Genomic DNA, 23,726 nt, shown 5'->3' with positions numbered 1-23,726 from the left:
TGCTCTCGAGCTTCTCGACATTCAATTAAGTGGGTGCAATGGTAGTACTCCACGCATTTCGGTGTTTTTTAATTGTGGTATTGTGGAAAATTTCGTTTGTGCTCCAGAATAAATCGTAACCTCTATATAAAATAGCCAACGCATTGATTAAATAGAAATTCGAGAAGCTCACGAGCTTTACGAGTATTTCGTGATTCGAGAATCTCGCGAGAAGGCGAATCTCGCAAGAAATCTCTTCTCGAACCAGTTCGAGAAATCGTAAGCTCTAATAAAAACAACAAAAAACTCCGCTAGTTTGCGCATGGATCGATATATTTCAAAAAATCGTATTTTTGGTCCAATATGCCTCATATTTGGAACACATATTACATACTGAATTAAAAAACGTTTTATACAAAAAAATTCCGCTAGTTGGCGTAAGGATCGAGAAAGGCTGCCTACCTGTCAAAATGCTGCTATCAGAAATGTCACCGGATATAGCTTTATAACCCCCGAACACCACCTACTGGCCATTTCCTTGAACTCCCGTTAGAGGACTTTGACGATAATTCGTGAGTGGTCATGCCCGTTGAATGGGGCGAAGCACAGTTACAACAACAACATCAACAGGATCGATATACATATTTCAAAAAATTGTATTTTTGGTCCAATTTGGCTCATATTTGAAACAAATATTACATAAATTCCGGTAGACGTGACAAAAAAATACTTTGGAGTTCGAGGTGGGACAAGCATACCTGGCGCTGGGTCGAGTAAAGTCTTTGGAGGGATTATGTATTGAGGACTTAGATTGTAACAAATAGCCAACAAAGACTCCTCGTAATAACGAGGCGCTAAATGAACTAAATATATTTGAGAAATAATAGGCAATTAAATAAAGACTAAAAACTTGAAAAAAAAAATAATAAAAAAAAAAATTTTAGTTAAACGGTTTTATTGAAAACAATACTTACATTAAGTGATAATAATACTAAAAGCGATAAAATAATTAGGCAGCTCCTAGGTACTAGTCATCACACTCCTTATAAATCTAGGGCGTTGATGAGACAAATAAATAGAGGCGTTGGGCGCGTGAAAATTCTAAAAAAGTGAGGCGTAGCATAGCCTGATTAAGGTTCAGTTGGTCTTACTTATACATATATGAAAATATAATATTTTCATGAAAATATGAGCGGTTGACTATCAATAAACAAATTAGAATAAAACAAATACTACAATGGAAACTACGGTCGTAGTACTTTAGGTTCGGTATAGATCTCTTAAATAATTCGATTCAACTCCATTTAATTTCTTCTTAATTTACAATTGAAATTTTTTTATATTTTATTTTAAATCGGCTACATACATTTCAAACTGGAGTTAGCAGAAATCAATCGCGGACCATTCTCTTTAGAAATCAATCGCTCTTTTTTTAGTATGGTATAATTTTTTTGCGGAATGGGAACACCGTTTCCATTAGGTCAATATTTGTGATAATTTTCTTTCCGGGAAGGGACCAAGGCCGACCTTTTCTAAAAATTGGTATGTATGATGCAATTTACTTGAAATTTAATACATCGATATTTGTCTAGGTAGTGGGGGAAGTCGGTTTGGTGGGAGGATAGTGATAGAGAACCGAAAGTTCAGAAGAAGAGGAAGGGGGGGAGGTGGAGGGCAATTGAAAGGTAGAAAAATAAAGCAAAGAAAAGAAATCGCAGAAGTAGAAGAAAAACAGGAGAAACGACAGGAAATGTAGACAGATTTATGAACTATTTTATTTGCGGCAGTAACACGTCGGGTTATAGCTGGAACAATTGTATCATTGTAGTGTGTATTGGTGTATTAAGACTGTTTTATTGGTTTTGACTTGAATTCATATAAGCAATAAATATCTTGCTTTACTTATTTTTGGGATACCCTAATATACACAAATACGCTTATACGAATACGCACAGTTGATTTTGTTGGAGCTGATGAAGTAACCCAAAAGGCAAAAAAAAAAAAAAACAGGCAACAATTTACTACATAATAAAAAAAAAAAACAAGAGCAACAAGTTGATTGCCGTCTGTCCATATCTCTATTGAGGCAACCGCAAAATCCGTGGCGATTTGAAGGAGCTGCTGCAAGTTGTTCAAGTGCGAAATGTTTAGTTAGCGAATTGCAGTCGCGTGTGGCAGTGAAGTGACAGTGAAGAACAAAAATTGCAAATAAATATATATTGATATAAAAAAGTTAAGGGAAAAATAATGTAAAATGCAAAATAGTTTTTTAATGAATATACCTACTAATTAAAAAAAAAAAGAAAAATACACAAAGTATAACAACAGGAAAAATAAAAAAAATTTATAAAACAATAAAAAACCATTGTGCAACATGCGTGCAGAAAATTTATTTATTATATAATCAAATGCATTTTCGTTTTCTAGTTAAAGCGTTGAAACAAAATTTCAAGTGACATAAACCGATAGATAAAACATATTGAAACTTTGTTGTTGCACATGAACGCCGGTTACACGTGAAAGTCGCTCAATATTTATTTCCTCTTATTAAACTTGTTGTTGCTGTTGTTATTAATATACATACAAACATACATAATTCATGCAAAAATTTAGCACAGTCATATTCTTCTCAGCGCACTTCTGGGTGTCTGTTGAACATTTGCCAACGTTGAACCGCAGCAAAAATTTGAACCTTATGTAAGGCTTATTTAATATGGCCAAACCGCTTATGCCATTATGGCGTATTCCTTATAATAATCCTTATTTTTTTGAATTTATGTCATCAGGCATAAGGGTTGTCTGAAAGATGGTAATTCTTTACTTTAGCTCAACTCGTCCAAAAATATCCGGAGAGGTGTCAAAAGACGCGCCTTGGACTCAGGATCACGAACCCGAAAGCGGAAATTGGAAATTTTATTTCTTTTCGGAGATATTTACAAAAAAAATCGAAAATGTTCATGTGGTTGTTGTAGTTTTGATGATTTTGTGGTACCCACAAGAAAAACTGTGGGTAAAAGTGTTTTGCGCGGTTATAGTTTTGGTCTCCAAACCGGTGTTTGACCCACCCAGGGTAATTTTTTATAAGCGCGGTCGAAGAGCGCCAATGCAGACAGATGTTCTGCGCAAAAATACTATGGATCCCACCCTGGGTTTCGGTTTCGTCTTCTGACACCTCTCCCGATATTTTTGGACGAGTTTTAGCAGTTGTGAGCTAAAGTAAAAAATTACCTGAAAGATCGCGTTATGTATAAAGCTTATAGCCTATATAAAATAAGGCTTACATAAGGAGTTATTATAAGTCATTGGAAAGAATATAATAACCTTATTATAAGGCTTATGGAGCAAATAAAATAAGGGTTACATAATGCCTTATTATAAGATACTGCTAAGATCCTAATACAATCTTTTATATAAGGCTAATAACCAATTAAAAATCAGTCCTATATAGGCTGTTATAATAAGATATTACATCGAGTAGAGTAACCTGATTATACGGTTTATCAAGCAGGTAGAATAAGGAATAGTCTGCCATAGGAAAAATAAGAATGAAATTCCAGTTTTCCCTAAAAATATTCCGAAAATTTATTAACTAGGCATAGGTTCTATTTATCATGTATCTTTTAAGGGTAGTTCTATACGACAGCATGACACTCTTAATACACATCCAAAAATATAGAGTGGTATCAAAAGACGCGTTTTGGAACCCGAATTGCGAATCCGGAAACGGTCAAATATTTTGGGTCTATCAATAAATTGAAAATTTGCATGTGGTTGTTGCAATATTATGATTTTCTGGTACCCACAAAAAAACTGTGAAGACAAGTGTTTTGCGCAGATATAGTTTTGGTCTCCCAACCGGTGTTGGATCCACCCAGGGTAATTTTTATAAGCGCGGCCAAAATCTCCCAGTGTAGAAAGGTGTTGTGCCCAAAAATGCAATGGTTCACACCCCCGGTTTCGGAGCACTCCGAGGTCATTTTTCGGGTTTTAGTTAATATCTTTTGAACGACTCAAAATTTATGTTTTCCGTTTTCGCATTCACGATCCTGGATCTAAAACGCGTCTTCTAATACCACTCTTTATATTGGACGTGTATTAAGAGTGTCATGCTTTCGTATAGGATTAGTTTAGATCTAGTTTAGAAAAACTGTCATTTGTAGCGTAAATAAACCTTAAGTAAGGCGTTACTATAAGGCGTATAATGATCTCTTTTTACCTTAATCAAAGGTTTATCTGTCAGGAGTGAAACCAATATTTGTTATTGCTTACAATTGCTTATGCCAGTTTTTGACGTGGTGACATATACATGGTTGTATATTTTAGTGTAATTTGTTGAAATGATTTTTTTGATAGAACAAGAAATTATTTCCACTCAATAAACACTTAACATATTCGTAATTGCCAATTTGTTAGCACATATATATTTATTGAAACTAAAAGTGTTTAGAATAGCAAATTTCTTACGCTCGATAGCGTGAGTGTGAATACTGAAAAATTAGGACAAACTCTTACATCTATGTATAATATATATGTATTACATGTTTGTAAAAGTCTATGAGGTATGTATTTTTCCTTTATACCCCTCTTCGACATCAACTAATCGAGATAGGCTTGGATAGGTATGTACATAGATATATAAGATTTTTTTTGAGGAACGCCCAACTTCAAGACTTTTATTAAAAAACTCCCTCTAAACCTTCTCCGATAATTACACAGTCCGAAATTATTTCAAAATATCTGATAAATATGGGTATCAGAAACGGGTTTATATAGACGTTCCGATATGATGGAAATTATAAGCCAAATTTGAAGTACATAAAGTTAACAATGCAACTTTGGATCAAGTATTCAAATTTTTCATTTGAATAGAAATGTTATTATGAAAATATTTGTTTTAAAGTTTTCTGCTTTCCTGTAAAAAATTTAGTCGGACATTTCTCATTTTACTTCCTTTATATTAGTTTCGTTTAATGTTTTTTCGCCAATTTCTATACAAACTTGGATACTCTTTCAATCCATTTTTGAGTAATTTTGCCGAAAGCTACAGTTTTGAAACTTGGAACACGCCAATGACGACGCAACATGAGGAAGCAATATTTTTCTAGGTGTTTTAGGAATAGTGAAAATTCAAAAAACCTTCCGAGCTTCTAAATTTTCCTCTCGAGTTTTAAGGAGCTTTCCTATAACCCAGTGATCTGAAACTTTGGACATAGTTTCGGGCTTTACTACGTTGTAATATTTAGGATAAAAAATTTTTCTCGATGGTACAGGGACCGAGATATTTAGGGCTATTAAAAAGTCTATTCATCTATTTCAAGATGTGGAATCTTGCAACCGTTATTTGAGTAACTTCCTGTAGAGCTAAATTCTTGAAACTAAGAACATATTTCAAAACCGCATGATAATGCAAACGAGTTGCAAAAAATGTTCCCAAGGTGGTCCAGGGATGTTGAAAATTCAAAAACCCGTTCGCGCTTGGAAATTTTGCTTTCGAGGAACTTCCCGATAACACAGTGGCCTGTAGCTTTAAGCATAGCTTTGGGCTATATTGGGTTGTAGTACATCGGAAAAAAAGTATTTTAGGTAGGACAGGGTTACAGATATTAAGAAAGTCTATTTAAAACATATGGAATCTTGCGACCCCTATTTGAGTAACTCCCCATAGAGATAGATTCTTGAAACTAAAAACATACTTCAGAACCCCATGACTATGCAATATCAGCAAAAAAAAAAATGTGTGTACTGAAAATAACTATACAATTTAAACGCTCAATTTATTTGTTATTAATCAAACTTTATTCTCTCTTTATGACACCGCATTTCACTAAATTATGCTACAAAACAAATGGAATGAAAACCGAATTGTGAGAACACATCTATTTTATTTTGAAAATCGTAACGTTCTGCAATCTGAATATTATTTTTAACTCAGACACCACCATGAGGTTTTTTTGTAGCATTACGCCATCAAACGAACATAAAGCCACATACAACACACCCACACATTTACAACTTTGCGCATAGAATAAATATTGTAGATTTAGCATTTATTTGCTGCCTATTTCTTTATATTATTTATTTCGGATTTTTTTTTTTTAATATTTAAAAAAGAAAAGCCGGTTAGATATAAAAATAACAACTAAAGGCTGGAAAATAGAGAATAAACAAAAGAGCAAATGTATCAATAATAAAGAAGAAGAAGCAGCTAAGTAAAGTGCTCAATGTGCCAAAATAAACAGTATGAAAAACTGAAATAAATTAGAACAAGAAAGCAAAGAGATAGAATACAATTAAATAAAATACATTGCAAACGAGTTAAGAAATCGATTGTACAATAAAACGTTGAAAGGACGCTACAATTAAACAAATATTTACATAAAAATCTACAAACACATAAATAAATAAATAAGAAAAGCACTTTCACATTGATTGATAACAGCAGCAGAGAGCCTTTTGAACATAGCAAAGAATAAATTGAACAACAACAATGCCAGAAGCCAAATCAGTTTACCCTTTCGTTTATACACCCGAACCCACGAAGAAGGCGCCAGTAATAAAAGTTTCTTGCGGCATTGGTGATACGGATGGATTCCCTGCTTTTGATGTCGATTCTGATGCTTATGCAGCTAAAGAGGATCCCAAATGGGGATTTCTTATCACTGGTGGGGCTGAATTTCATATGCCATTGACGGTATTTCAGGTGAGTAGTTTGTTGTTGATAGTGGAAGGGGAGTATTTGTGTCTATGTGCACAACTATGTGTAAAAATATGTACATATCTACTGAGTTACTTATATGGGGTTGGCTGGCATACGATGAGTAAATGTAAAAGAACTACATATCATTTCTAATTTTGTATGCGCATAATTCATGATAATAAAAAGCAATAAAGGTGTAGCACCTCCAAGGGTAACTTTTCCATGGTAAGTGTAGGGAACGTAACAGTTATAAGTTTTATTACAAAAAAAAGCTCAATAAAAACTATTTTTTTTTAGTTTTATATTTTACTCTGAAAACAACAGTTATTTATTGTGATTTTCGTTTCGCTCCGGAAACATAATTTGCTTTTTGAGTTTTTGATTTCGTTTCACAAATAACTGTTAGTTTTAAAGTTGTTAATTTCGTTCGGGAAATAGCTGTAATTGTTTCAACTTATTCGCTTTGAAAATAATAATAATAATAAAACCTAACGGATAAATACCATCCAAAGCCCGCCCAACCGACACGAGGGGTGGATCCGCATTACACACTGATCTTGTTTTTGCCGGGTTGTTGATAGGCGGAGGTTTGTTAAGCGTTGAGATCTAAAACTGCTCAGGTACAGAATAATAATCATCAGCTGAGTATTATACATAACAGTTGGAAATAACACATATACTACATTGTTAAATAAGTGAACATTTTATAAAGGGGTTTTTTTCATTTTTTAGAGTTAAGATACGATAGGACAGTTTTCTTTATAACAAAAAGAGAATCCGTTATATCAAATGAGTTCGAATGAGAGTTAAAACCATGACTCAAACACCGCAAATGTTCATTTAATTTGAAATTAGTTCTCCAGTACCTCAAAAGAAGAGGTTTGTAATGTCTGGACGCTTGTGATGGGACATTGAAGTTTACTCCGTTCAAAAGAAAGGGGCTAGGAATCAGTCCATTCAGTAGTTTAGCGATGAATAATACGCCTAGCATTTCTCTAAGACTTGCGAGAGTTGGAAGATTGATAAGCTTTAACCGACTAGTATAAAGTGGAAGATTATACGCAGAGTCCCAATGAAAATTCTTAAAGAAAAAAGTAAAAATTGTTTCTGCATTGACTCTAGCCTATCTGCTTGAACTTGATATCGCGGATTACAGACTATTGATCCGTATTCCAGTAGCGGTCTAACTAAAAAGGGTTTTAGTTACATAAGGGTCACTAAATTCTTTAGACCGTGATAGAACACCTCTACCCTTATTGGTAGTAGCCACAAGGTTGCGACTAAGTTTAGCATCCATCGTGACTCAAGAAAATAATTTACTGATACAAGAGTTATTGTTTGAGTTTTATATTTCAATTGGAAATCAACAGTTGTTTTTTGAGTTTTCTGTTTCGATATCAAAATAATAGTTCTTTCTGAACTCCTGATGGCGCTTGCTGTTATTGTTTGAATTTCTATTTGCTCTGACATAACAGTTATTTTTTCTGACATCCTTCTAGATGGCTCATAACGTGTAATATCCACCAGAATAGTTCCAAAAGAAGAGTGTATCAAGAAGGGTGCAGCTTGTCATAGACGCAGATCCGAATCCAGAGCTGAATTTCAGAGCTGATATTGTTGTTTGTGTTAACGCTGGCTCATAACTATAAAAGTTTTTTACCATGTAGAAATTATGGCTGCCAACAGTGTATTGGTTGTCAAGGTGCAAATGCGTTGATTATTTGCTCGATGATAGCAAGTACTTCATTTTGTCCTTATTCACTATTTAAGCCATCTTTTCTGCTTTTATTCCAGTTTGGAGTAAGCAGAACTTAAAGAGCTGGCGTTTATGCCGATGATATCAATACCTTCAGCATACGCCAGTAATTGCACGCTTTTATAAAACATTGTTCCTTCCCAATTCTGACCGAGATAATGGCGTTGTTCAACGTCATTTTGTACAGCCGCATAAGTCTTGTAGGGAAACCAAATACAGACATAGCGGCATACAGTCAGCTCCTTTTCCTGCTGTCGAAGGTGGCTTTAAAATCGACGAAGAGGTGATAGTGAAAATCTGTGAAAATCTGGCCGATGAAGGATGTACCAGGTCTCAAGCCACACTGATAAAAGCCAATCAGCCGATATACGGTGGACTTCAATCTTTCCAAAATACAATTGACAGGATCTATTATGCGATAATAGGAAGACTGATTCCGCGATAGTTAGCGCAGTTTGCTGGATCCCCTTCCTTGCGGACTGGGAAAGAACATTTAGATTCCAATCGTCGTACATACACTAGTTCGATAATATTTTATAAAGAACCTGATGCATGCGTCTTACCAACTTCTCACCGCCGCACTTAGATAGCTTCGGGATTCCTTTCAGATAGCTTAAAGGCCTCGCCGGGACTTTTCTTGGTGATTTCGGGAGTAGTTTCAGCATTTTTATAGATTTTTTTCATCGTTGATCATTTCGGAATCCTTTTTCATCTATCTCAGGATAATTTTGTAATTATCTTGGGAACATTTTGAGACTTCAAACTTATTGAACTTCTTTTTCGAATCATATGATTGTATATATGTTCGAGTCTGTTGGAGGGTTGGTCGGTAGCATTGTGGAACTGGTTTGGTGCGATGTATGTAGGTTTGTCTAGGTCATTCCGAGAATATCTCGAGAAAACTTTTGGATTGATTGTGTAAGAAATACCGCTTATTTTGCGTCTCTTGCCAGTAGTGACTGTTATTAATTTAGTGTGCTGATGTCTACATTTGTCATTAATTATTCTCATTGCAAATGCATAACCAAAAGAGCATTCATTTAATATACGAAAGGTTCCGAACAATTTATGCATGCATATCAGAATATGAAAAGAATGTTTCTTCAATTTACGAACATTTTTTCGATTTAAGTATCAAAATCTGTATGCTGCCACCACAATTATATTGCTTTTGTTTTTTTTAAAGCAATTTCATATCCTTAGAGATTTTCTGCAGTGCAATACAAATTTTAAGTAAAACAAGTAAGGAAGGCTAAGTTCGGGTGTAACCGAACATTACATACTCAGTTGAGAGCTATGGAGACAAAATAAGGAAAATCACCATGTAGGAAAATGAACATAGGGTAACCCTGGAATGTGGTTGTATGACATGTGTATCAAATGGAAGGTATTAAAGAGTATTTTAAGAGAGAGTAGGCCATAGTTCTATGGATGGACGCCATTTAGGGATATCGCCATAAAGGTGGACCAGGGCTGACTCTAGAATGTGTTTGTACGATATGGGTATCAAATGAAAGGTGATAATGAGTATTTTAAAAGGGAATGGGCATTAGTTCTATAGGTGAACGCCTTTTCGAGAAATCCCCATAAAGGTGGACCAGGGGTGACTCTAGAATATGTTTGTACGATATGGGTATCAAATGAAAGCTGTTAATGAGTATTTTGAAAAGGAGTGATCCTTAGTTCCCTAGGTGGACGCCGTTTCGAGATATCGCCATAAAGGTGGACCAGGGGTGTCTCTAGTTGTACGATATGGGAATCAAATGAAAGGTGTTACTGAGCGTTTTAAGAGGGAGTGCGCATTAGGTCTATAGGTGGACGCCTTTTCGAAATGTCGCCATTAGGGTGGGCCAGGGGGGGACTCTAGAATGTGTTTGTACGATATGGGTATCAAACGAAAGGTGTTACTGAGCATTTTAAGAGGGAGTGGGCATTAGGTCCATAGGTGGACGCCTTTTCGAGATATCGCCATTAGGGTGGGCCAGGGGTGACTCTGGAATGTGTTTGTACGATATGGGTATCAAATGAAAGGTGGTAATGAGTATTTTAAAAGGGAGCAATCCTTAGTTCTATAGGTGGACGCCTTTTCGAGATATCGCCATAAAGGTGGACCAAGGGTGACTCTAGAATGTTTTTACGATATGGGTATCAAACGAAAGGTGTTACTGAGCATTTTAAGAGGGAGTGGGCACTAGGTCTATAGGTGGACGCCTTTTCGAGATATCGCCATTAGGGTGGGCCAGGGGTGACTCTAGAATGTTTGTACGATATGGGTATCAAACGAAAGGTGTTACTGAGCATTTTAAGAGAAAGTGGGCATTAGGTCTATAGGTGGGCGCCTTTTCGAGATATCGCCATTAGGGTGGGCCAGGGTGACTCTAGAATGTGTTTGTACGATATGGGTATCAAATGAAAGGTGGTAATGAGTATTTTAAAAGGGAGTAATCCTCAGTTCTATAGGTGGACGCCTTTTCGAGATATCGCCATAAAGGTTGACCAAGGGTGACTCTAGAATGTTTGTACGATATGGGTATCAAACGAAAGGTGTTACTGAGCATTTTAAGAGGGAGTGGGCATTAGGTCTATAGGTGGACGCCTTTTCGAGATATCGCCATTAGGGTGGGCCAGGGGTGACTCTAGAATGTTTGTACGATATGGGTATCAAACGAAAGGTGTTACTGAGCATTTTAAGAGGGAGTGGGCATTAGATCTATAGGTGGACGCCTTTTCGAGATATCGCCATTAGGGTGGGCCAGGGGTGACTCTAGAATGTTTGTACGATATGGGTATCAAAGGAAAGGTGTTACTGAGCATTTTAAGAGGGAGTGGACATTAGGTCTATAGGTGGACGCCTTTTCGAGATATCGCCATTAGGGTGGGCCAGGGGTGACTCTAGAATGTTTTTACGATATGGGTATCAAACGAAAGGTGTTACTGAGCATTTTAAGAGGGAGTGGGCATTAGGTCTATAGGTGCACGCCTTTTCGAGATATCGCCATTAGGGTGGACCAGGGTTGACTCTAGAATGTGTTTGTACGATATGGATATCAAATTAAAGGTATTGATGAGGGTTTTAAAAGCGAGTGGCCCTTAGATGTATATGTGAAAGCGTTCTCGCGATATCGACCAAATGTGGATAAGGTGATCCAGAAAATCATCTGTCGGGTACTGCTAATTTATTTATATATTCAATAACACTAACAGTATTCCTGCCAAGATTCCAAGGGCAGTTGATTTCGCCTTGTAGAACTTTTTCATTTTCTTCTACTTAATATGGTAGGTGTCACACCCATTTTACAAAGTTTTTTCCAAAGTTATATTTTGCGTCAATAAACCAATCCAGTTACCATGTTTCATCCCTTTTTTCGTATTTGCGTGGTTATGGTCGGATTTCGGCCATTTTTTATACCAAGATAAAGTGAGTTCAGATAAGTACGTGGGCTAAGTTTAGTAAAGATATATCGGTTTTTGCTCAAGTTATTGTGTTAACGGCCGAGCGGAAGGACAGACGGTGGACTGTGTATAAAAACTGGGCGTGACTTCCACCGATTTCGCCCATTTTCACAGAGAACAGTTAACGTCATAGAATCTATGCTCCTACCAAATTTCAAAAGGATTGGTTAATTTTTGTTCGACTTATGGCATTAAAAGTATTCTAGACACACTAAATGAAAATGGGCGGAGCCACGCCCATTTTGAAATTTTATTTTATTTTTGTATTTTGTTGCATCATATCATTACTGGAGTTGAATTTTGACTTAATTTACTTATATACAGTAAAGATATTAAATTTTTTGTTAAAATTTGAATTAAAAAAAATTTTTTTTTAAAAAGTGGGCGTGTTCTTCATCCAATTTTGCTAATTTTTATTTAGCACATATATAGTAATAGTAGTAACGTTCCTGCCAAATTTCATCATGATATCTTCAACGACTGCCAAATTACAGCTTGCAAAACTTTTAAATTACCTTCTTGTAAAAGTGGGCGGTGCCACGCCCCTTGGCCAAAATCTTACTAATTTTCTATTCTGCGTCATAACTTCAACCCATCTACCAAGTTTCATCGCTTTAACCGCCTTTGGCAATGAATTATCGCATTTTTTCGGTTTTTCGAAATTTTCGATATCGAAAAAGTGGGCGTGGTTATAGTCCGATATCGTTCATTTTAAATAGCGATCTGAGATGAGTGCTCAGGAACCTACATACCAAATTTCATCAAGATACCTCAAAATTTACTCAAGTTATCGTGTTAACGGACGGACGGACGGACGGACGGACGGACATGGCTCAATCAAATTTTTTCTGGATCCTGATTATTTTGATATATGGAAGTCTATATCTATCTCGATTCCTTTATATATGTACAACCAACCGTTATCCAATCAAACTTAATATACTCTGTGAGCTCTGCTCAACTGAGTATAACAAATCAAGGTCAAAAACACGCAACAACGCATTCATCCATTTATTTAAACTAAAATTCCTTTATTTAGAATGCTTTACTAACAAGGGGCAAGAGATTTGCATATGCAGATTCATCCTTTCATTCGTAAAATATTTAAACTGCTTAGTATTCATTCCATGGCTTGCCAAACAAAATATCAGATATTCTTCAAATTAATCATAAAGGCATACTTTATGACCAAACTACCAAAATTTCATGTATACATACAGTTGTTGAGGCTTTTTGGCACGCGACATACGTTAGCTGCCAAACAAAATTGTGTTCTAGACATGGTTAAGAGGAAAGTGGGTTGCTGTTCCCTCACTGCAGACCGCTGCACAAATGTGTGGATGTGCACAGTGCTAACTTCGGAAATGTTTAAGTGGCGCACAGTCATGTTCGAAATTTTGAGATATCATACATACATTTTTGATAGAGCAGTCAACGTTGTACCGTTCAGTGTGAGAAATGGCGAAGTTGGGTATCTGGGTATTAAGTTCCACTTTATAATGATGAAGACCACAGAACGGGTTAGGGGGCTTAGAATATACCCGCGGTAGGTATGCCTGTCGTAAGAGGCGACTAAAATACCAAATAGATTCATGGGGTTGTGTAGCGCAACCCTCCTAAGGGGTTTCCAGCGCAATATATAGCTTCTCCAACTCAATTGTCATCCTCGCCTACCCGTGACGAATTCTGTTTCATTAACAGCCGAGGCTCTGGCGACCCCGAACCCCTGATGGAAATAGGGGGTTTGGCGGTATGGCCTAGAAGATTTCATGTGGTCATACCAAATCGTTCCCGAGATGGTCGGGCTAGTTCCTTTATGTTGATTGTTACCGGAACTTACCGGATATGCATCCGGGAAAGGACCATCAACATCGGTAACACTTCACAAGGCCTTCAGGAAGTATCCATATCGCTACAACAATAACAACAGTTGATAATATATTTATTAAGGTTGCTTGAATCTGTTTATTCTAAATACTGCGGTTGGCTGACGCAATCATCGTGGTATGACGAAACTGTGTTCGCTTACAAAAACGAAGGTTATAGGTTTCAGCCCTGGAAAAAGAAGCATTATAATATTTTATAAAAGAAATTCCCCCAGTTGCATATCTGTCATTAAAAGCTTCTCCTTGCAGAGGTCTTTCATTGGAGGAAAAAATTGAAAAGCAGCACCAACATACTAGAGCAAAAGCTGCGCCAAAAATATCCTCGGAACTATATGTGTCCAAAATTTCTCCCTCCTTCTTTAATTGCAGCTTATTCGTCTAGACGGTGTTGTCTGTCTATAAATTTCGCCAGAAATTTCTTTAATGCACTTCCTAAAAATAGCTTTCCACTTGTCACTTCCAAAAGGAGTGAAAGTTTCGTTCTTCTTCTGATCCGATATGAGGCTACCAAGAAGAGTACGTTCTAAGCCAGGGCATCTCATTTTATTTACATAAAATGGCTTATCCGCTATGTTAAAATTTTTTTTTGTACCATATTCACATCCGAATATAATTGTTGTTGTTGTTATAGCGATAAAGAAGGTTTTAGGGAGTTGTTTGCCGGATATAGATCCAGTACGTTCCGTTAACAAGCACTACCAAGGTACAAGCCCGACCATCTCGATTACAATTTAATATGACCACATTGAACCTTTTAGGCCATCCGCCCTCTTCCACGAGGAACTTGGGATCGCCAAAGCATCGCCTGCTTAAAAAACAGGGTTCACCGCGGCTAAGTGAGGTTGAAAATTGGGCTGGAGAAGCTATAAATTGTGCTGGCAACCCTATGAATCACTTTGCAAATAGCTAATATAGCTCGTAAATTATTAAATTGTGTACGGTAATCACTTATCTTTGTCAGAACTTTTCTCTGCATCACTCCCAAAGCCGTCAGGATTTTCAAAGTAGAATTCCTTGGCAAAAGTGGTTCTTCTCTGAGCTTTTAGTTGCACGTTGTAGGTTCCCAAATAAGCGTAGTCTTTTGCTATTTCGAAATTGTGGCTAAACAGCGAAGTGCTGACAGTAAGCAAAGTTTTCAAGTCGTTTTTAGTAATTCTTGTCTGCATGTGCACTTCTATTAAATACTGTTCCAGATTGATAGTTTCAATCGGCGAGCTTGTTCCCAGTTATGACTGAGGCCTTTGTCCAAGATTTGACAATTAGTAAAAATTTTACAAGTCACTTTACCAAATTTAATCAGATGGTCCCACTATTCCACGACAGTTGGCACAGTTTTCAGTGTATCCTATCTTGTGAACTTTAAGAACTCTTAGCTTTTGAGTAACTCCCATGTAATCTATAAGCGACCGCGGAATTTTTTGTTTTTTAAATCGGATATTGCTATTTGTACCTTTTTATAGGGATGAACATTAATTCCAATGTTGTTTGGGCTCGCGATCATCATCTTCCCAGGGTCTACGTCGCTACCCCCATTAAAAAGGCTGGATGAGCGTTCCTTCTATAACTTAAACACATCCCCGACATTAGTTACCAGGTATACGTTTTCGTAGCTAGAGGAATTGGCTACAAACTTGAAAACTTGCGTTATGTGTTTGTAAATTGTGAGTATTTCCTATGCTGAAGACGTTTCGCTTTCCTTTCAGCGTAGCTTTCGCACATTCATGTCAACGCTCTGTAGGCGACGTGTTTTCCATGCCATTTTTCTTATCACCAAATTATTTTTTTTCGCGATCACATCGCCAGTGTTTCATCCGCTGCGGAGGTACGAAGTGCTATAGAGATGTGCTCCCACTGCTTATGCTTTCCGACGTCTAGCCCTTCGTCGATAATGAGCCGAGATAAATAAGGAGAAGGGAATGACTCATAGTCAGGCACACATTTTTCTCTCCTTTCGCAATTGATGCCTTCAACTGATTAAGCAAAAGGCTTTTGGTTTGTCAAAAAAAAAAAAAAAAAAAAAAAAAAAAAAAAAACAAGTAAGGAAGGCTAAGTTTTTCATACTCAGCGGAGAGCTTTGGAGACAAAATAAGGGAAAATCACCATTTAGCAAAATGAACCTAGGTAACCCTGGAATGTGTTTGTATGACATGTGTATCAAATGAAAGGTGTTAAAGATTATTTAAAACGTAGTGGGCCTTAGTTCTATAGGTGGACGCCTTTTCGAGGTATCGCAATCAGGGTGGAGCAGGTGTGACTCTAGAATGTGTTTGAACGATATGGTATCAAATTAAAAGTATTAATGCGGGTTTTAAAAGGGAGTAGCCGTTAGTTGTATATGTGAAGGCGTTTTCGAGATATCGACCAAAATGTGGACCAGGGTGACCCAGAACATCTTCTGTCGGGTACCGCTAATTTATTTATATATATCAAACCACGAACCGTATTCCTGCCAAGATTCCAATGGCTTTTCGCCCTGAAGAACTTTTTCATTTTCTTCTACTTAATATAGTAGGTGTCACACCCATTTTTCAAAGTTTTTTCTAAAGTTATATTTTGCGTCAATAAACCAATCCAATTACCATGTTTCATCTCTTTTTTCATATTTGGTACAGAATTATGGCATTTTATTAATTTTTCGTAATTTTCGATATCGGAAGAGTGGGCGTGGTCATAGTCGGATTTCGGCCATACTTTAAACCAAGATAAAGCGATTTCAGATAAGTACGTGAACTAAGTTTAGTTAAGATATATCGTTTTTTGCTCAAGTTATCGTGTTAACGGCCGAGCGGAAGGACAGAGGGATGACTGTGTATAAAAACTGGGCGTGGCTTCAACCGATTTCGCCCATTTTCACAGAAAACAGTTATCGTCATAGAGTCTATGCACCTACCAAATTTCACAAGGATTGGTAAATTTTTGTTCGACTTATGGCCTTGAAAGTATTCCAGACGAATTAAATGAAAAAGGGCGGAGCCACGCCCATTTTGAAATTTTGTTTTATTTTTGTATTTTGTTGCACCATATCATTACTGGAGTTGAATGTTGACAGAATTTAGTTGTATACTGTAAAGATTTTAAATTTTTTGTTAAAATTTGCAAAACTTTTAATTTACCTTCTTTTAAAAGTTGGATGTGCCACGCCCATTGTCCAAAAGTTTACTTGTTTTCTATTTTGCGTCATAAGGTCAACGCACCTACAAAGTTTTATCGCTTTATCCGTCTTTGTTAATGAATTATCGCACTTTTTCGGTTCTTCGAAATTTTCGATATCGAAAAAGTGGACGTGGTTGTAGTCGGATTTCGTTCATTTTGAATAGCGATCTGAGATGAGCGTCCAGGAACCTACATACCAAATTTCACCAAGATACCTCAAAATTTACTCAAGTTATCGTGTTTACAGACGGACGGAGGGACATGGCTCAATCGAATTTTTTTTCGATACTGATGATTTTGTTATATGGAAGTCTATATCTATCTCGATTAGTTTATGCCGTTACGGATTACCGTTATGCGAACAAAGTTAATATACTCTGTGAGCTCTGTTCAGCTGAGTATAAAAAAAAAAGTATATACCGGACCCACTGTTCAACGCAGCAACTGCATAAGTAGCGCCTAAATAATTGAAGACCACATAAAATCTAAATCAGTCAGAAACACAAACTAACAAAGCAATTGCATTTCGTCATTTTAAATTTGATTACTCAAATAAATTTTGAGCTAAAATAACCGCATTTAAATATTTTGTGCGCTCATTGTTTGGGCAAACGTTTTGGTGCAAAGATTTCATATTCGCGCATTCGTATTTGACCGGAGCTGGTGGGTAAATTTAAATTTAATTGCATAAGAAAAATACTTAAAATGCATTCAAAAAAAATTTTTATTATAACAATTTTATTTACTGTGTGCTGTTATGTTTTGCGTCACTTTCGAAACTCGCTAAATAATTAACTTTGCAGGTGACACCCGACGGCTTAGCAGATAAAGCTGGCATTCGCTTAGGTGATATTATTTTGGAAATTAATGAAGAGGACGCTTCTGAATTGACACTTGCGCAAGCGCATGAGAAAATTGAAGCTTCTGGCAAAAAAATCTATTTTCTTGTGAAAAAGTAAGTATGAAGTGTTTTTGTTGTATTATTGTTATACCCAGCGGTGGTCTTATATAAAGTTGTCAATTCCATGTTAGATAAGCAGAGTCTTTAATAGAAATCGTGACTAGTTTACTCAATTAGGTGGGCTAAGGTGAATTCAATGCAAGGTGAAGATATCTAATCAGTCGATTGGTTGTTCTTGCTAGGAAAGAAATAAAATAAAAAAATAAATGTAAGGCGCGATAACCTCCGAAGAGATTTAAGGCCGAGCTTCTCTTCCAATTTGCGTCGTGCTCCTCATGATTTTCCTACAAATTGGCCGGACGGGACCTACATGTTTTATGCCGACTCCGAACGGCATCTGCAAGGCAGATGAGTTTTCACTGAGAGCTTTTCATGGCAGAAATACACCCGGAGCGCTTGCCAGACACTGCCGAGGGGCGACACCGCTTAGAAAAATTGTCTTCTAATTGAAAAACCTTATTTCTAAAATTTTGATGTTGCTTTGCCCGGGGCTTGAACCCAGGGCATACGGTGTGGTAGGCGGAGCACGCTACCATCACACCACGGCGGCGGTATAATTAATAAAATGATATAGCTAGGGCGAATTCAGTAGCAGGTGGTGTTATCCGATCAGCAGATTGCATCTTCATGATAACTTTCAAGCAATGGTTTCCATTTCGTTCAAGCTAAACCTGTGGGTTCGATTCCTGGGCAAAGCAACTTCAAAAATTTAGAAAAGTTTTTCAATTAAAACAAAGTTTTTCTAAGCGAGATCACTCCACGGCAATGATTTGTGAAGCATTCCGGATATATTTCTGCCATTAAAAGCTTCTCCGTAAAAAATCATATGCCTTGCAGACGCCATTCGGAGTCGGCCTAAAACATGTACGTCCCTTCCCCCCAATTTGTAGGAAAAATTCAAAGGAGCACGATGCAAATCGGAAGAGAAGCTCGGAGGCTTATAGCGCCTTGTATTTTGATTTATTTATTTTATTTACTTCAAAGATGGGAACCCATTCCTTTACGTTCGTTGAGGGTGTCAAAAGACAAGTAAGGAAGAGAGCCCCGCTTCGGCTGTGCCTTTCATGAATGGGGCTGAGCAATAATTTTATCCCATGCGTAATATCCAAATAATCGGCTGTATAAGATATGAAATATATAGTGAACAGATGTACATACCGAAGCGATTTTTAAGAAAAATAAAAAATAGGTAGGTACTTTGTGTAAAGATGTAAAGTTTCACGTTTTTTGTAGTCTTCATGAAATAGCTATGAGCTATTACCATTTTCTACAATATATGAAGTAAATGTAAATATTTGATGAAATTTAAAGCTTCTAGCCGTGAAAAAGGGTGCAGAAATGACAGTTTATATGGAGTATATAATATATATACCATCGATCTCTATGATTTAGACAACATTACATGCGACATGGATACTGGAAACTCCATCCTGCTGCAGCTGTATGGAGGATGATGAGGTGGAATCACCAAATCACTTTATGCTTGATTGCCCAGCTTTAGCCAGAACTAGGCGAAAGTACTTCGTTCGCGACTCACATGGATCTCCCGAGGATTTATCCAAAGTTGAGATCGGTATCATTCGGAGCTTTATCGTTGCTACCCAACTATTCTCTAAGGAGCTAGATCTAAGTCACCGTTATTTTTGTTGTATGTGGTATCACAACGCACCTTCGTGTTGTCCAAGTGAGCTTTTCTTATCAGGGCAGCTACCACCTAACCTAACCTAATACATGCTACATATGTACGAAAGCATTTGGTGAAAATTGAAGCTTCTAGCTGTTAAAATGGGGCAGTAATTATGAAAAGCTCCTTATATGAACAATCGGTTGAGGGGGATATATGCTATATATACGACTGATCTCATTCATTTTTTCAGACACCAATATGTACAATATACGAAAGCTTATGGTGAAGTTTGAAGCCCCAATCTGATAAATTGAGAAAGATATGACAAAAATCCTCTTTTATTAAAAATCGGTTGTATGGGGGATATATGCTATAGTGGTCCGTTCCGGCCGGTTCCAACAAATGTCTAATCGGACACCTAAATATACCCGCTCACCAAATTTTATCAAGATATCTCAAAAATTTAGGGACTACTTTGCATACAAAAAGACAGACGGGCATGGCTAAATCAACTCAGCTATTCATCCTGATCATTTCGAGATTCGTGACAAACTTAATCTACCATTTCACTTTCATGAAAGGTAGACAAATTTTGCTCGAATAATTGTTTTTTTTTTGTAGTTATTACCGGTCTTAATGTTGTTGCTTATTAACTTTTTTTCGAGCTCTAGCTCTAGGCCACACAAATATGTATATTACAAAATCATATCATCAATAAATGATGGTAATATTTAAATTTGGGCTGATAAAACTACCACGCCTTTTTCGAGTATCAAAACAAATTTCAAATCGAGTTTTAAAACTTTAAACGGCGTCGTACGATTTTGTTTTAGTTGCTTAGTAACCGTATTGGCATTATTTCGATTACTTTCAATTATCAAATTGAAGCCAAAAAATTATATCGATTTAATGAATGTGCCTAAATGTTTCTACCGCAGCTCGCACTTCCTACATATGCTATTTCTGACGAGGCCTAATATATAAACATGTGACGCCAGAAGGCATTGTCGAGTTAGTGTGTCCATTGTGAACCTTAAATTTTGTCTCATTAGTGCTATGTATGAGCAACTTTGTAAGTATAAGGTCATAGAATTTGCACATGAACTTAGAAATTTTACAGCCCCGCGCTTCTGTCCACGCCTTTCCTACTTGATGAATCATATGCAACTCCTGTCTTCTTCTGATTCCTCCCAAATGGATTGGGAGGTATATATGGTCGATTCATGAAGGACTACACCCTCCTTTGCCAACTCATCGGTCTTTTCGTTTCCTTCAATACCTTTGTGAGTGGGAGCCCGGCACAAATGCACCGTACGCCCTGAGCGAAGTGTTTGCATTTATTGTCTGCATTCCAGGATACTTCTTGAATAAGTAATGTGTGAGATTAATACGTTAATGGCAATATATGTATATATTGACGCAATTGCTGCCTAAGCACGATTCGCGATCCAACAGCCTGTATGATCTACTTGTTTCTGGATCGACACAATAAACAGCAGATCCGAATCTTTTCTTTAATTTGGAACCATCGGTATACACGTGTAAACACTAAACTTTGATGCACGTGGTCTTATCCATTAGCGCCGCAGAGAGGATGTGCAGTTGGCAATATATTGTTGAGTTTAATTCCTAGATATTTTGTGCTGTACTTTTCTTGTAGGGTTACCCCTATTGCTTACTCCTCTTCCAATTCGGGACCTAATATTTTCCTGTCTAAAGTACTAGATTAAAGTACTACGTGGATAACGTTAACCCTACTCCAGATGCCCAGATATGTACATTCCGAAGCGTCTGGTAGATCACAAAGCTCGTTGTTGGGAGACATCTGCCACTTAAGATGCCTGAAACTGCATACGCATACGGTATGGTTTGGTTGGTTCTACGTAGAGTCGCCAAAACAGTTGGCTGATGACTAATGTACATCCTGTGAGCTTCCTTTGCTACCAGATTTTGTGGCCCCGCATAGAACTCATTGCGACGATATTTTTCTGCTACTTGGCATGGAGCGGATGCAATTTGTTAGGGCCGGATGTACTTCATCGAGTTAAGAATATTCATGATTCCTCATTTCGCACATATCGTATGTTTCTGGTGTTCTGGGGGTTTCTCTATGTCCATGACCAACCTCTGCAATAGCCACGCTGTGGGCTATGCGGCCGGAGGGCAGGATGTCCATTTAAGTAACGGTTATTTTTTACTGCTCTATTGTGACCACTGGTAGTGCGTTGGTATCGAAGTCTTTCGGTCTTGGCGTAGTAAGGACTGAGTCCAGAATCACCGAGTCAAGATGAGAGCCATGAATAGGAGTCATATGAAACGAACCCTCCTCAAAATTTGCGCTACTTTATTGAGCTCGAGTTTTGTCTGCTAGACTCGCTGCGCCATTGTCCATTTATATCTCTCCAACTCATCCGCAATTGCTTTCATCCTATGGGTTTTGCCGCTGTTTTCAGGTCATGGAGGTCCCTTTCTACCTCTAAACTCCTAGCATCGTTGAACTGTTCGTCCACTTCCAAAATCTCCGTCACTGCTTTATTTTATCGCAGTTCAAGTGACAGGTCCTGTCAAACACACAGCTTGGTACATAATAGTCAGTCTTAACAGCAGTTCACTTGCCTGCTTGTTGGGACATAAAATGTATATATTAAATTTCAGTGAAGTTTCCTAATTTAATTTCCGGCTTTTATTAAAACTAAAATACATTTTTCTTGACAGCATGGAGGAAGATGACGATTACGAGCTGGGCGAGGAAAAATCCATTGTGTTGCGTGTGCCAAAACCTGCGGCACCGCCAAAGGGTGAGTACGAACTTTAAACTAAAGAAATTTCTGCTGTGTATTTTTAACTAAAAGAAAATTAATGTATTTTTTGTGTATGCTCACGTTTTGTATCGCATGGAGTGTTTTGTTTTTCCGCTAGTAACCGATATCGCCCTTTTGCTTGTGGCTTGACTTAAATTTGCATGAATTTTGCATGACTTGATTTCCAATAGTTAAGTCTTGCCTCCGCTTGTAGTTTCTTCTACTTCCTCTTCTGTTATAATTTCCAAATACGAAAGTGGTTTTTGGTCTAACAGTTTTTTGGTTTTGTTTATATATTTTGTAGAGTTCACCCCAACCCCATTGCTAGGCAGTCGTTTTTGGCATCCCATAATGTGGCACGATCCACCTGAGCCACCAAAACCGAAGAAAAAGAAAACTAAGACCGAAATTGATGAGGAGGGAAATGAAGTTATCATTGAATTGAGCGAAGATGAATCCAGTGACGAAGAGGAGGAGGTGATTTTTGCTTAATGCACTTTCATATTCAATCAATTGATAATTTTCCTATTAAAACATTCCTTCTTTTTCCCATTTAAAGACACTCTGTTTGAACGAATCATACATAGTTAAGGAGTCGTGTTGCAGGGGGGAAATTTGATATCTTTAATTTAAGTGGAGCAGATATATTTTTGGAGTAACTTGTTTGAGAGTGGAAAGAGAAAAATAATAATTTAGTAGGGTAGCATTTAATTTGACATTTAAAGTCTGTTGTATGTACTTATGTAAGTACCTATAAATACTGATGTAGATATTTATTTACTTCTAAGTAACAGTGATTGAAGGTTCAGAATTAGCATATTAGACTAAATTAAAAAAGCGGATAACATACGTGCAAGGCTCAAGGTAAACTTTAAGTGCATCAGACTAAGAGGTTTTTCAATAATAACGCAAGGCATTAGTAAATGGCCGTTAAGTTACTTAAGTTGGGATAGCAGGGCCGCAGAGAGAAGTCCTCATGAGCTTAAAGATGTTCCCAAAGGTCACGTAGAACTGAATATGTGGTCAAGAGGTAATGTCCAGATGACCAAATAGACCATGTTATGGCAATGAATAAATATGCGCTCGCTAAGAGGTTTTTCCTATCGCATAGATGACAGCAATGGTAGAGCAGACTCCTGCGTGTTAGGAAGACCCTACAGAGAATACTTAGTAGATATATTTACGACTCACTGGAGGATTTACTGATATTTTGTAAGTGGCATAGTTATCATATTGTAACGAATTTACTTGCAAATCCTCTTATTTGCAATCCTCTGCTAAGTTCGAATCACTAAACTGTTGAATAAATAACTCCAATATTGAATGATGGAAAAATGACCTTTATTAAAGTACTTCACAATAACACTTATACTTTGCTACTCGCTGGCTTAATAACCAAACTGATTAATAACT

General features: G+C 37.1%; 1 protein-coding gene across 11 annotated transcripts in view; it reads left to right on the top strand.

The window, feature by feature from the left end:
* The first annotated feature begins 2,030 nt into the window (after nucleotides 1-2,030).
* LOC137244773 (PDZ and LIM domain protein 7) overlaps nucleotides 2,031-23,726 on the top strand; it is a 49,246-nt gene continuing 27,550 nt past the window's right edge. Inside the window, exons 1-5 of one of the 11 annotated variants that reach the window (XM_067774261.1) lie at nucleotides 2,031-2,228; nucleotides 2,407-2,495; nucleotides 6,096-6,679; nucleotides 17,728-17,879; nucleotides 22,228-22,310. In XM_067774261.1, the coding sequence (XP_067630362.1) occupies nucleotides 6,467-6,679; nucleotides 17,728-17,879; nucleotides 22,228-22,310 (448 nt within the window). In that variant the 5' untranslated portion in view covers nucleotides 2,031-2,228; nucleotides 2,407-2,495; nucleotides 6,096-6,466. Of the gene's footprint in view, nucleotides 2,229-2,277; nucleotides 2,296-2,406; nucleotides 2,502-2,657; nucleotides 2,677-6,090; nucleotides 6,680-17,430; nucleotides 17,588-17,727; nucleotides 17,880-22,227; nucleotides 22,311-22,617; nucleotides 22,791-23,726 lie in introns of those variants that run through there. The other 10 variants (XM_067774264.1, XM_067774262.1, XM_067774263.1 and 7 more) reach the window with 10 other exon arrangements.

Source organism: Eurosta solidaginis, chromosome 3 (assembly GCF_040869045.1).
Source record: "Eurosta solidaginis isolate ZX-2024a chromosome 3, ASM4086904v1, whole genome shotgun sequence".
In the NCBI taxonomy this organism is placed as follows: Eukaryota; Metazoa; Arthropoda; class Insecta; order Diptera; family Tephritidae; genus Eurosta; species Eurosta solidaginis.
This window is presented reverse-complemented; position numbering and strand designations above follow the sequence as displayed.